Raw genomic sequence first — 14,567 nt, 5'->3', positions numbered from 1 at the left:
AGCCGGACTGTTTGAGTTTATTTATATCAAAGCAGTTATAATGCTGGCAAATCTTCCATGCTGTGTTCCATAATCACAAAATGCACTCATTGTCATATGCCTCTGTAAATGTCTGGTGGTGTGGACTGACTTTTATGGAGGAAGTAAAACCGTCTAGACAGAAAAAGTACAAAATATTCCATTAATATTTACATACTGTTACTTACATTTTAAAATGCTTATTTACTTACAAACGTACTACTTTACTTACAAAACCTTTAAGAATCAAATACAGGAATAGACAAAGACACAGTAGTTAGTTATTAGTTCATATTTTATTATACATTTTAGAATACGTTCTGTATTTACAATGATCGTTTTATAAAATCTAGAATTTGAAAGTAATAAACTAGCTATATTAACAAATAAATACTCTGTAGATTGAAATGTCTATGACTGGACAGTAGATTCTCTTAAAAGTACAGAATATTCCATTAATATTTCAATACTGTTACTTACAACTTAAAATGCTTCTTTACTTACAAACTTGCTAATTTACTTACAAAACCCTTACTTTTACATACAGAAATAGCCAAAGACACATTAGTTAGTTATTAGTTAATATTTTATTATACACTTAAAAAAAGTTTTGTATTTACAATGAACATTGTATAAAATCTAGAATTTGGAAATAATAGAAACGAGTTATATTAACATATAAATACTCTGTAGATCAAAGTAAACGTCTATGACTGGACAGTAGATTCTCTTGATGAGGACTTCTGTTACATCCAGAAGTCTTGAGGAATGTTCTGATAGTGGACATCTTTTCTGTATATCTGAAGGAGAAAAAAATGATTTTGTTTACTGGTTCAAACAGATTTTCTAATTTCCTGAAAACCATCAAACTGAAAAATTGCAATGAGTGATACCAATTATTGTGAGTAAACAAAATTAACAGCAATAAAACTTGTCATTGACCATATAAATGGAAAAATATTTTAACATCTAAATACTGTACATTGAATCTGTACATACCTGACATGACTGTGAAGCCTCTGCATACTCTGGCGATTCCAACAGCGAATCCAAACTGGAGTTGAAGCTGTTGTCGTAAGCACACGTGTCCATCTCACTGCTGAGTGGGTGCCTCTCCATCCCAGTGTTGTGGAGCGGGTACGTGGGCGTTGCTGTGTGGAGGATCTGTTCCTGCCCTGCACGTCTCCCCACCTCTGCTTCCTCACCCCAGCAGTACCCTGAGGAGGAGGTGTTGAACTGGCACAGGCCCACAGAATCTTGTTGAGGCGATACGTGGTGTCCTGACACGGTGAGGTTCAGCTCCTTCCTCTGACACACAGCCTCCTCGCTGAGCTCTAGCTGGGCCGACAGGTGGGAGATGTACCTGATGGTGAGGCGCAGGGTCTCGATCTTGGTCAGAGTCTGTCCAGCCGGAGCCACAGAGGGGGGCAGGTAGGTCCTGAGGTGGTTGAGGGCTTTGGTCAGGTCTCTCATCCTCAGCTTCTCCTTCTCGCTGGCACTCTGTCTCTGCTTGCTGGGGTTCTTGGAGCGGTTCTTTCTAATCCTCCCTCCGGAGGGTCCTCCCTCGTCGCTGGAGGATGGGGAAGCGGACGCCTTGGCTCCTCCAGAGTGTGTGGACCTGTGAGGTTCTGTGGCGGTCCCCCGAGGCAGGCAGGAGGATGAGAAGTCCACGTAGGCAGAAGGGGAGAGGATGCAGGTCTCTGGAGAGGAGACGTTATAAAACTCAGAGTCCGAACTGGGATAACTCCAGTGGTACTGAACACCAACACCATAGTTGCTGAGAAGAGGGGCAGACATATCCATGCTGTCTGTCTGTGTCCTGTCCTGCGTGTTGAGCGGTAGGACTGAACTGAAGAGCTTGGCCTGTGGGCTGGTGAAGAGGAGAGCCCTGGTTTTATGCAGGAGTCGGAGGTGTGAAGTGACACCTCTGCAGGCCCTCTCAGGCCATCAACATGGCTTCCCAGAGCTTCTCAGAGCTTCCCAGAGCTCAGCCCTACTGGACAGAGAGAGGCTCCACCATGCAGTCCTCTGCTGGGAAATCATACAACTACTGCTGCTCAGAGAGAGACGTGTCAAATTTGACCCCTGACCAAAACAATAAACATTTTTGCTCTCATAATGTTTTTGCCATTGTGGTCTCAAATCATCTGGTTTTGTAATCATTTCCCTCATGAGTTACATCAGCCAATGATTTGAAAAAGGCCACTGTTCACAAGTTATTCATTTAGACCATAGTAGTTCAGAGGCTGAATTTTCAGATTCATTGACTGCCTTAATTTTTCATGAGGCGGGAAATAATTGCTCCAATGACAATAACTGAAACAAATGTTTATGCATATAGAGCCATTATTACACGTTAAATGAAATATTATTGAATATTTCTAACAATTGTCAATCAATCCATCACTTGATCATTAATCATTGATATAACATAGGGAAAATTTGAAAGACTGCTGCGTAATATAATTTTTAACAATGTAAGTCAGTTACAGCTTACCATTCCCTGGGCATGGCATTATGTGTACATTTTGGTCATCACAGCCCACTATGAAAGGTCTTAATTATGTTTGATTATCTCTTTAGTCCCAGTTACACGTGTGGCGTGACTTTCCATTACAGATTCACACAGTGGTTGTGTCTTTAGCTGAGCCCATTAGAGGTGCCAAGTGACGCCTTGGCTGTGAGAGAGTCACTCCTGACTCTTCTCTGAACCTAAACTGACCAACGGTGTACTCTGTGACCGGTTGACCTGTCATGTTGTGGTTTTAGGCTGCCATAGTAGATATGTACATTCACCCTGAATGAGACATCTGTACCCCTCCCACACCAACACACACTCCTATACGTTGACATTAATTCAAATATGAGCCAAAGAGAATGTTATTGATAGTTATGCAACTGCTAGTAGCACCATGAGCAATGGATGCATTGCCCACCTGATGCACTGGGACTGAGACTGGGGGAGGTCCGTGGGGGTTTTCCTCACACGTTTATGTTTATCCTGAAGCCTGGTTTTGTTAACTCGTGAACATCTCCATGGGAAACAGTGCAGGATTCGGAATTACATGACCCATCTCGACCCTTGGTGAACAGGTCAAGATCACTGAATTTCCCTCTGTAGATAGATCAAGTATGTAGCTGTGAATAGAATGTCTAGATCTGGACATTGTGAGAGAGAAAAAATGACCCAGATCACTGTGCTGTACACACAACTTTGCATTTCCTTATGTGACTAAACATTCAAACCACAAAAGAAAATGTGTTCATTTCATTTGAGAGTTGAGCTACCGGATATTTGAACATGCTTGTGGTACTTCTGTAGCTCAGTTGGTAGAGCATGGCGCTTGTAACGCCAGGGTAGTGGGTTAGATTCCCGGGACCACCCATAGGTAGAATGTATGCACACATGACTGTAAGTCGCTTTGGATAAAAGCGTCTGCTAAATGGCATATATTTTTTTGTCAATCATTCTCAGTCACATGTCTATGTGGAGCCAGTAGTGTATCTGTATTGCAGTGTTCCATTATTGTACACATTGTACAACGGTTGGCATCCATCACCATCCCCAGCTGCCCTGGCCCTGAGTGACCCTAGGCTCACCCTGGTCCGGGTGAGAGGAGCCAGTGGGACTGCGGGGGTGAGGCCAGTGGGCCTGTGGTGGCCTTTGGCACCTCAGAGTTACAGCTAGAGACAGAGCTGGCACCTGTCCTGTCCACCCCCCACGCAACCAGAACCTTCAGCCTGCCTGACGTGGCCCAAGCCTTCCCAGGGGCGCACACTCAGCACTCCACAGTTGTTTAAAGCAGTGAGTCTAGTTTTTGCCTTAGAACCCAGTTTGTGGTTTTAGAGAAGAGCTGTGATGGATTTTCACCAGATTCATATTTGTATAGCAGTGAACCTCTATTATGTCCTGTATAATTGTTTACAATTCCTCATACAATATGCAAACCAAGGAATATGATTGATTCACTGTTAGTATTCTGTCCTGCCCTACCTATAAATATCCACAGCTCCCATTTTTACTCTTGTATTGGACCCAGTGTCCTGATGTTGTCCCTGGGGAAGTGAGTTGTTTCACACCTCTGGTAGAGTAAACATCATCACCCACAAATCTACCCCCCCCCCCTTCAATGCTCTCTGTTGAGGACCCTCCCCCTCGCCTCCAATGTCCCCCCACTCAAAACAGGTGAAATGACGGGAAGCCCTGAATGGGTTCTATGTCTGACTCGAAACATCTCAACCAAGCGTAAAGAGAGCATGTTTCCAACTCAGAATGAATGCGTTATGAGAGTTGTGTAGTTCCTCATGCTCGTGTTTTACACCTTTCATATCACTGGAGAAACCTGAACCAACCAGGTCTGTCTACCACCGAGCATATTACATCGCTGATGCCAAGTAGAAACCAGACATCGCTCACAGTACACTGATAGATTGTTTTTTATTTTTTGTTACAGTCACAAAACGAAACATGTATGTGAAATGAATGTCTTTTACCGTGACAGACAACATTTTGAGATCAAAATAGAAAAAAATCAAAGAACAACGCATGGCTTTTTCTGTTTTACAATGACGGACACACAAACTAACTCAGAAAAACAAACCGCCCAAGAACTGTATTCATAAGCCGATCCTTTGATAACCGCAGTGATGCAGTTCAAACATGTGCTTGAGAAAGAAACCAGGTTTTTATTGAAAACACACAATGACTTTCTTGGTAGGTTCGGTAGAACCGTTGCATTCAGGTAAGGCGGATAACTTCCTGCAGCTCAGTTGATAACAGCTCCATGTATGTTTTCAAGAGAGGTATAACAAGTATTAATTACTACATCATGTATCGGCAATAATGTGATTGTGTCTACCTCCGGAGGATGGAACAAGTGCTCGATAAACTAGCTAAAGGAAACCAAAGCTACACTTTGAAGAAGGATAATTCAATATCACCATTCTTGCTTTGTAACTTTCTCTATTTAAAAATGGCTTACGTTATTGTGTGAATATAGTGTAGATACAATAACGATAGTCAAATGTAAAATAGTGTTTCAACAGCAAAGCATGTAACTGTTTGATTGTTAGTATGACAGAAATAATTGGCAAAAGTATTGTTTTGTATTGGAAAATAAATGCAATTGGCTCCTCAATACTTGACAAGAAACAGCTTATGAATGCTTAAACTAGCTAAAGTGATTGTTATTTCAAGCCGGTACAGGCTACAATCCCATCAGTTATTATATTGACACAGACAGCAAACATCATTCAGACGACTTGCTTTTTGAACAACACATGAAAAAGACACAGAAACATTACCTGGTAGGTAGATAACACCCACACACCCACATGCAACTCAGTCGACAGTTATCAGTAACAGCACGGTGTGCTTCAGTGAATCCCCCATCCCCAATACAATAATAGCATTTCCCCCACATATTGTAAAATACATTTTCCTTCATATTTCTATGTGGTACCACTTAAACAGAAAAACTAAAGATGTCGTCACATAGACAACACAAATAAAGCACAGCCAAGAGCATCATGTGCAGTAACGTGGAGGTTGAAACTGATAACATTTACAAGCAAACACATAAACACACTCATGGACCAAACAGTTTGCGAAATGAAGTTGCTAGTTAGATTCAATTGTGACGTTGGACCACAAAAATCGACAAAATAAATCGTTTTATCGTGGTTTCCAAGGGCATATTCATCAGGAAAATAACATTAGAATGGAACGGTCAAATACTGCAGTAAATTGCAGTTCTATGTTGTTTCTCTTGTGGCGACCTACTGATGGACTATAACTTCTTAACACTCAACTAAAGTTAGAAATTCAAAAATACAGTACAGATGTGGTGAAGGATATTTGCTGTTCTCCCACTCCATACCGTAGGTTGATTGTAACACAAGACAAGAACAGGGAGGGGGTGCTACAGTCTACAGAGTTTACATTTTGGCGAGAAAGTAGAGGGTATGAGTTGAGAGCTATCCATTGAGGCAGGGCCAAGATTTAAAAAACAACGTAATTCTGGCAGAACAAAACAACAGTATGTGAATTCAAAATGGCACTGGGGAAAGATTTCCACAACCAGAAATCTGTTTCTGGTTACCGAAGTCGCCGTCGAGGTTTATACATGTTCAGATGTTTCATCTGGTCTCAGATGTACAGTATCATACATTAGTAGGGCAAATTAGGATTCATAGACTGATAAATAAGCAATTGAATTAGAGAAAATGTCCATTTGGTCTCAAGAATAATTTATATATACGGAGTAGATTTGAAAGAATTTCACTCCAAACACATCATAACTGGTGAGACAGAACAGACAATGAAGCACACTGTTAGTTAGCATGTTATTAAAGGTTCTCAATATGTTGCTGAAAAAAACTCCTGTCAATTCCTGTTGGTCACAGCCAATCTTGCTTAATGCCTGTGTGTCTCTCAGAGTAACTCCACCTGTAAAGGTTGCTCCTGGCACCTTTGACCTTTTGGCCAGTATGACCACCTCACTGGAGGATCTTCTCCCGGGTCTCAGGTAGCTTGAGGGCAACCAGGCCTCCGCACACCAGAGCAGCGCAGGAGAGGAGAATGGGGACGACTTTGGTGACTCCCACAAAGGAGGCAAAGATGGAGCTACCCAGGATAGCAGCCAGTTTACACAGGGCATTCAACACCCCAAACGCTGTGGCTCTGTGGGAGGAGATCAGGGACACAGGTTAAGTAACCACAGGAAACTAACTTTATAACTTTCTGATAATGGGTTGACATACGTAGTTCTAAGAGTATAAAAATCAACCATACGATATAGAATAATCTAGCTATAAATCCAATAGACCTAATCTAAGAAATTGCTGTATGGTACCTTTTGGAGGCTGGGTAGAGTTCCACTGTGATGACCTCGATGCCGTTCCATGCTGCCACGCTGACCCCACAGAACAGACACTGCCAGGCTATGATGGCCGCCTGACTGAAGCTTAGGAACAGGAAGAGGGTGCACCCAGCTGAGATTAGCATGGAGAGGCCTGCAGAGAGAGGAGCAGAGCAGGCTCACGGTAGAAGGTCGCTTAGCTCAGTGGCACGTTGTGTGCAGAGGGTGATGTAGCCGTGAGGTGTGCGGTACGATTCATTCACACTTCAATGTTCTTTGATCATATTTCAAGGCTCACACCCATAGATATAACTTCATAACAACGTTCTCATCTGACAATTGCAGAGCAGAATCCCAGGGGAGCAATAGCTGAGCTGCTGCTCTACACAGTATCTGCACTTGTCCTACCTGTCCATTGTAAGAGCTAATACAGCTCAAACGAAAGGAAGCTTTTACCATTGTACTTTGTCCAATGCAGACCTACTCACCTATGATTTTGACCCTGCCTATCTTCTCCATGAACAGAGCTGATATGATGTTGCCGGGGAGAACAGCCAGGGACCCTAGGAAGCTGACCAGGTAGATAAGCACGTCGTTCTCCTCGTCGATGTCCAGGTGACAGCCCCTCTTGTTGTGGAGGAACGTGGTGTTCTCCAGCTTACAGTCTATGAACTTCTCCTCGTACAGGTCTGGAGGAAATGTGACAAGGGCATTGATAATACATAAATAGTATACACGGAGCAACATGCATGGCTTTGCAATTCTTAGTCCATTGGTCAATATGTACTGTCGTTTTACAGTGAAACATAGCAATAGTAATTGATGATGCTGGCATGCATTAGACACTGTATGGTCACAATGTTTCATTCATATTGAGCAGGACTTGATTATTGCAAAAGTTCAATCTCCGTTTAACCTTTTTTTGCTTTTGGAAACTTTCCAAAGGGTTAAACTTGTTAACAATGTGATGCATTGGTTGGCCTACTGTAACACCTCCAGTGGCTCCCACCTGTGTTATAGAAGACGGTGGATCTGATGGTGCAGTTCTCAAACATTGTTTCAGTGGACTTGATGTCCTCAAAATAACAATCTTCAAACAGTGAATCCTCAAACTTTACAGACTTCATCTCTATGTTGATGAACCTAAAGGGATGGAACACAAAAGCATGATTCCTGACTTTTTGACCAAGTGGCACACAGCTAACTAATGGTTACATGCTAGAATGGCAGACAGCACTATCCCTTTTCAAAATTGTCTGTCGAATTTTGAAAGAAATTATACACTCCATCAGGAGCGCAACTTTCACTGGGGATGGGGCCCCACATTCAGAAATGCTCGTTTGTTGTTGTCCCCCCACACAGTTTTATAATTGGAATGTGACACAAATGGAGGCAATGGTGTGCTTTAGGACCATGCGGACACCTCCTAGCGGTCAGGTAGGATGTTTGGAGTGTTTATCTGACTGGATCATTGAAAAATATATATTATTATAATTATGTCCACCCCACTTCTAAAACCAAAGTTGCGCCCCTGGGCACCATACTTACGTAGAATGAAATGTTACACTGTCATATTAAAGAGACATGATAATGAAATGACTGTAATATTACTACACGTACTTAGGTGTAGTAATGAGAAGGCCCAGAAGGGGGCGATAGAGGTGCCATACTTGTCATTGATGTATTCTCCCTCTCTGTGGATCTGATTCTCCAGGGAGAAGTTGAAGTGGAAGCGTTCTACTCTCTCTCTATGGAACACCTTGACTTTGGACTCATACTCCTCTTGCTGCAGGTATTTGATCATGTCAGGGAACCACACACCCAGTCCATAGTAACTGGAACACAATGGTAACAAGAGTTATTGGACCAATGTAAAAAGGAACATTGACAACCAACGTTAGAATACACATACAGTATTTTTGCATCCTGATTGGGTGCCATTTGTGATGCAGTCTTGATATATTTACAATCAGCTGCACACACTATATATACACTCTTACCTCTTTGGCATCACATATATTGTACATATATTTACCTAATATATAATAATAATATATGCCATTTAGGCGACTTACAGTCATGTGTGAATGGGTGGTCCCAGATGGCATTGCGCCATGCTCTACCAACTGAGCTACCTGAAGGCTATGGTGAACCAGATGATGGCCATGAACAGCGTACTCAGTCTCAGCTCAGGTCCCAAGAGAGAAGCAACGTTCCTCAGCATCTGCAATGAAAACATGGCATAGTGACACGTCACCTACTAATAGCCTGTTACTGTTAATGTTGGTCTCATTAGGTAACACGTTTGTTTTCAGGACATTTTGGGGCCTACCAGTTTGCACAGAGTGAGGGTTCGAACGGCCCATCGCTGTATAGCCGTCCCTGTGGCACTCTGGATCTCAATGAACTCATCCTCATTGGTCTTAGGAGCCTTGATGTGGGTCACCTGACGGGAATGAAATGATGGTCACTCCTCTAGTTAGGTTTCATGATATTCTGTGATGCTGAGAAACGGCAAAGCAGCCCTTCAAGAGCGTGTTATTTATTGTCAAACTGTTGTCGTGTCGCCACTCACCTGGAAGACCTTCTCAGGCTGGCCCTTAGCCCTCCAGTTGGTGTCATGGACATTCTTCAAGATCATCCAGGCCTCGTCATGTTTGGCATTCTAACAAAGACAACCACATACTCTGAGTGAAACCTCAGGATAGTAGTCCTCACTCTTTTTGTCGATCAGTTTGGTTTTATTTATCAAAATCGGTGTTGATTTATGAACGGGGAAAAAAGGATTGACACAATATGTTAAACCCAGAGTATAACGTTCCTGAACTGTTCATCTGTGAACAATCTTTTAATTGGAGAAAACAGATCTTACTTCCAGGAGGAACCTGGGGCTCTCAGGCATGAACATGAGCCCCACCAGGGAGGTGATGGCAGGCAGGGCACAGACCAGCACAAACACCCTCCAGCCGTGGAACTGGAACTCTGTCCCCATGCTGAAGCCCCAACCTGGAACACAACACAGCCACAACATAATCCTTATTCATTCTCTACATCTAGACTCAAGAGCCTGGAACACAACACAGCCACAACACAATCCTTATTCATTCTCTACGTCTAGACTCAAGAGCCTGGAACACAACACAGCCACAACACAATCCTTATTCATTCTCTACATCTAGACTCAAGAGCCTGGAACACAACACAGCCACAACACAATCCTTATTCATTCTCTACGTCTAGACTCTAGACTCAAGAGCCTGGAACACAACACAGCCACAACACAATCCTTATTCATTCTCTACATCTAGACTCAAGAGCCTGGAACAAAACACAGACTCAGGTCTAGCCTGGAACAAAACACAGCCACAACACAATCCTTATTCATTCTCTACGTCTAGACTCAAGAGCCTGGAACACAACACAGCCACAACATAATCCTTATTCATTCTCTACATCTAGACTCAAGAGCCTGGAACACAACACAACCAAATCTCTCAATGTGTCTAGAAAACAATCACAGTAAGATATACTAAAAGGGCATTATGATCATTTTCACACTTTCACAGTATTATTTCACAGTATTATAGGAAAATCACATTGTGGACTCTGCACTGAGATGTATTTCAATGCAAACCTAGAGAGTAAATTACTGGTCCTGAAATATATTTTACTGTGCGTTTACAGACTAATATCAGCCAGTTAATGACCTCAATACATATGCTATATAATTTGGTTACATTTACACAACATGCTGGACACGGACCACTGTAGCTAAACATGCTTATGTCAGCGAGATAATATTGATCCCAGGTCATAGTAAGAGTTTCCTGTTGAGTGCTTAGTGTGTACTATACCGTAGCGAGGGATGATGCCCCAGGCAGTGAAGGAGGCGTAGATGCCCCCCACCATCCAGAACATACACAGCCAGCTCAGGTGTTCCCCTCTCTTATCCATCTGCAGGAACTCTGAGAAGTAGGAGTAGACTATGGGGACAGAGCCTCCGATGCTGAAGGGAGAAACACAGGATTAGTATAGGAACTCAACAAGATTGTAGACTACACAACAGATGTGTAATCTTGCAAGTATTATCTTTATTTCAAGGTCCAACGCAGCCGTTTTTGTGGGTAACAATGAATTACCTTACTGTGATTGTTTTCAATTAAAATGGTCAAAAAGAAAGAAAAATGGCTTCTTAGCAAATAGCAATTTCTCAAGCAAGAATTTTGCTAGGACTGTCTGGGAGTGGTCTGAGTGGGAGGGGACAACTGAAAAAGCTTTTATTGGCAGAGAGGTTTGGAAATCTCTTTCTTATTGGTCTGTTAAGTAATTTACTGCCTGTCACCAGACAGGCCAGAACTCCATCCCGCCAAAACAGGCAGAAATTTCAGGCGGTCTTTTTAAACAGCTCTTACACTAAAAGGGCATTATCATAATTGTCACAATTTCACAGAATTATTCCATCCTCATAGTTTGGAAATATATATAAAACACAGGGAAATCACATTGTGGACTCTGCACTGAGATGTATTTCAATGCAAACCTAGAGAGTAAATTACTGGTACTGAAATATATTTTTGGAGCAGGAGACATAAAGGAGAATACTATTTTTTTGCAGATTTTTGTCAGTAGTTTGAGCTTCCCCAAATATCCAAACATACATGGATACACACGGAACTAATACACCATGCTCTTGCAGCTGAGCTTTTCTTTTTACACAACACAATGTTTTTGCGTACTGTAGCTTTGACCTGATTCTGGAGTCAGCATGCATAGGCTTACATCCCTGTGGAACAACGCTATTCTGAGACAGCACAGTGCTGCGTTGTTGTAGGAGGAGGAAGGCTCTGAATGTGTTGTCCTGCATTAACTATTTCTTGTTTGTTGTAGTTCTTTAGAAGCTGTGTAAGCATCGCGTCGTGATGTGTAAGCATCGCGTCGTGATGTGTAAGCATCGCGTCGTGATGTGTAAGCATCGCGTCGTGATGTGTAAGCATCGCGTCGTGATGTGTAAGCATCGCGTCGTGATGTGTAAGCATCGCGTCGTGATGTGTAAGCATCGCGTCGTGCGACACATACGTAACATTGTCAACATTTTATCAGGTGGAGAGGATCATGTTCAGGTTAAGCCCCAATCCTAGTTGCAACCCAAATTCCTTTGAGTAGCAATTCATCCCTTGTTTCCACTTTCTCTATAGATGGGGTTCTTTCTTACCCGATGCCAGAGAAGAGCCTAAAGAAGAGGAAGAAGCCGTATCCCTGGGCAAAGGAGGAGAGGAAGGCGAAGACACAGTTGACGGTGAGGGCCCAGATCAGACACTTCCGGCGGCCCAGTTTGTCTGCCATTCCACCCCAGATGAACGCCCCAACCATCATGCCCAGGAACACTATCAAACCTGCAGGAGAGAGAGAGAAGCAAGACACAGTCAGAGGCCAGCACGACTACAGTTCACTAGCAGACATGTATCTAGTGATATGAACTCTGTGAATAAAGTGGAAGGCAGATTCCACTCAACACACTGTTGAGATGACCATACAGTCTGGTTGTGACCATACAGTCTGGTTGTGACCATACAGTCTGGTTGTGACCATACATTCTGTTTGTGACCATACATTCTGTTTGTGACCATACATTCTGGTTGTGACCATACATTCTGTTTGTGACCATACAGTCTGGTTGTGACCATACATTCTGGTTGTGACCATACATTCTGTTTGTGACCATACATTCTGTTTGTGACCATACAGTCTGGTTGTGACCATACATTCTGGTTGTGACCATACAGTCTGTTTGTGACCATACATTCTGGTTGTGACCATACAGTCTGGTTGTGACCATACATTCTGGTTGTGACCATACATTCTGTTTGTGACCATACATTCTGGTTGTGACCATACAGTCTGGTTGTGACCATACATTCTGGTTGTGACCATACAGTCTGGTTGTGACCATACATTCTGGTTGTGACCATACATTCTGTTTGTGACCATACAGTCTGTTTGTGACCATACAGTCTGGTTGTGACCATACATTCTGGTTGTGACCATACATTCTGTTTGTGACCATACATTCTGGTTGTGACCATACATTCTGGTTGTGACCATATATTCTGGTTGTGACCATATTCTGGTTGTGACCATACATTCTGTTTATGACCCTATATTCTGGTTGTGACCCTATATTCTGGTTGTGACCATACATTCTGTTTATGACCCTATATTCTGGTTGTGTTGTTATGGATCGCAGCGTTGTATTTTAGGAAACATACAAATATATATATATATATATATACAAAGTTGTTCTTCAATTGCTCAACTACTAAAAGAGCGAGCCCCAGTAGCCCCAGTAGCCCCAGTAGCCCCAGCACATTGTGATAGCTGGGCATTGGTGACACTTTGATGTTGTCCACCGTGGGGCAGGCTTGTCCATCTCTCCTGAGAGATGATGACCTACCCCGGCCAAAATGCAGGACACTGTCCTATGGACAGTATTGAGAAATCTCTCATTAGTGAAATAATTAGTGTAATAAAAAACATGTTTAATTGGACGCACTCAAAGACAAACACAAACCTTTATTGGAATAATTGTACATGTTTATACCCATGTTTTGTACTCTGCATTCTTACTCTCTCCAGGGCTAGGTCAGAGAGGTAAAACCCTGTTGTTTCTAAGGTAACAACAGACTAAGTGTTTTTGGTCAAATTTAACAGCCTTGAGTGGTCTTTTGTAAAGCCTTAACAATGGTAACAGGTATGCTATTTAGATCTCATAATGATTTTTTTTGTGTTTTTACTTCTCAGTGGGGTGTCTCTTTTTAGAACATACTGTTTAATGTGTACCTTTGACCATCTTGCAAAGCTTGGCTGGAACAAGTATTTTTAGCATATAATGAAAGCCTGCAACAAGTATAATTTTCTTTTAGTTCAAGTAAATGCTGATGTAACGGATGTGAAACGGCTAGCTTAGTTAGCGGCGCGCGCTAAATAGCGTTTCAATCGGTTACGTCACTTGCTCTGAGACCTTGAAGTAGTAGTTCCCCTTGCTCTGCAAGGGCCGCGGCTTTTGTGGAGCGATGGGTAACGATGCTTCGAGGGTGACTGTTGTTGATGTGTGCAGAGGGTCCCTGGTTCGCGCCCGGGTATGGGCGAGGGGACGGTTTAAAAATTATACTGTTACACTGACAGTTGATAGAATCCTGTAGTTGGCTGTGTTTGTGCCTCAGCAAGCAGGTACAGTATTTTCAGATAAAGACTATTTAAGCCCCAAATAAGTACCTATAACGTATGTGACCCTTCCAGTACTTTTCTTTGACACTTTTCTATGCACTGTACTGTATATGTACGCCTAAAGCTTCCCTCAGCTTACACGTAGCCTAGCAACCATACCCATCTATCACTGGGGAGGAATCTTCCCAAAATAACTAAATGTATCAATGTGCCTAGCGCCAAAGCCTGGTATCACGCTCTGGGCCACGATGGCACTGCAGATGGCACTGCCATGGGGGGTGTGGGTGATGACTGGTGTGAGCGCGAAGGCCCGCCCATCACCGGATAAGGAGAAGACAACCAATCCCCCACCCTCCTCTACCCGAAGTATAGTGACACTACTGCCACTCTGCCTTCTGATTGGACAGCTTCTACCCATTGAGTCAGAATGTATGCTGTGGTGATCACAGTGAAAGTGTGGATTAG

The 14,567-nt window shown here is 42.8% G+C and overlaps 2 protein-coding genes across 2 annotated transcripts in view; both read right to left on the bottom strand.

Moving 5' to 3' along the window:
• Positions 1-764: 764 nt before the first annotated feature.
• LOC124043588 (mesogenin-1-like) lies at positions 765-1,821 on the bottom strand. Its single transcript, XM_046362374.1, has 3 exons — positions 1,224-1,821; positions 1,018-1,169; positions 765-818 (listed from the first exon to the last, which is right to left on the bottom strand). Exons 1-3 carry the CDS (start codon positions 1,819-1,821, stop codon positions 765-767), a joined length of 804 nt encoding a protein of 267 aa, XP_046218330.1.
• A 2,618-nt stretch (positions 1,822-4,439) lies between these two features.
• The window catches only part of LOC124038216 (synaptic vesicle glycoprotein 2B-like), a 49,965-nt gene continuing 39,837 nt past the window's right edge, over positions 4,440-14,567 (bottom strand). The window contains 11 exon segments of the mRNA XM_046353796.1: positions 4,440-6,700; positions 6,873-7,032; positions 7,367-7,567; positions 7,888-8,021; positions 8,549-8,713; positions 9,014-9,102; positions 9,211-9,324; positions 9,454-9,543; positions 9,751-9,884; positions 10,733-10,884; positions 12,091-12,271. Coding sequence (XP_046209752.1) covers positions 6,517-6,700; positions 6,873-7,032; positions 7,367-7,567; positions 7,888-8,021; positions 8,549-8,713; positions 9,014-9,102; positions 9,211-9,324; positions 9,454-9,543; positions 9,751-9,884; positions 10,733-10,884; positions 12,091-12,271 — 1,604 coding nt within the window. The 3' untranslated portion in view covers positions 4,440-6,516.

This window comes from Oncorhynchus gorbuscha, linkage group LG01 (genome assembly GCF_021184085.1).
Source record: "Oncorhynchus gorbuscha isolate QuinsamMale2020 ecotype Even-year linkage group LG01, OgorEven_v1.0, whole genome shotgun sequence".
Lineage (NCBI taxonomy): Eukaryota > Metazoa > Chordata > Actinopteri > Salmoniformes > Salmonidae > Oncorhynchus > Oncorhynchus gorbuscha.
This window is presented reverse-complemented; position numbering and strand designations above follow the sequence as displayed.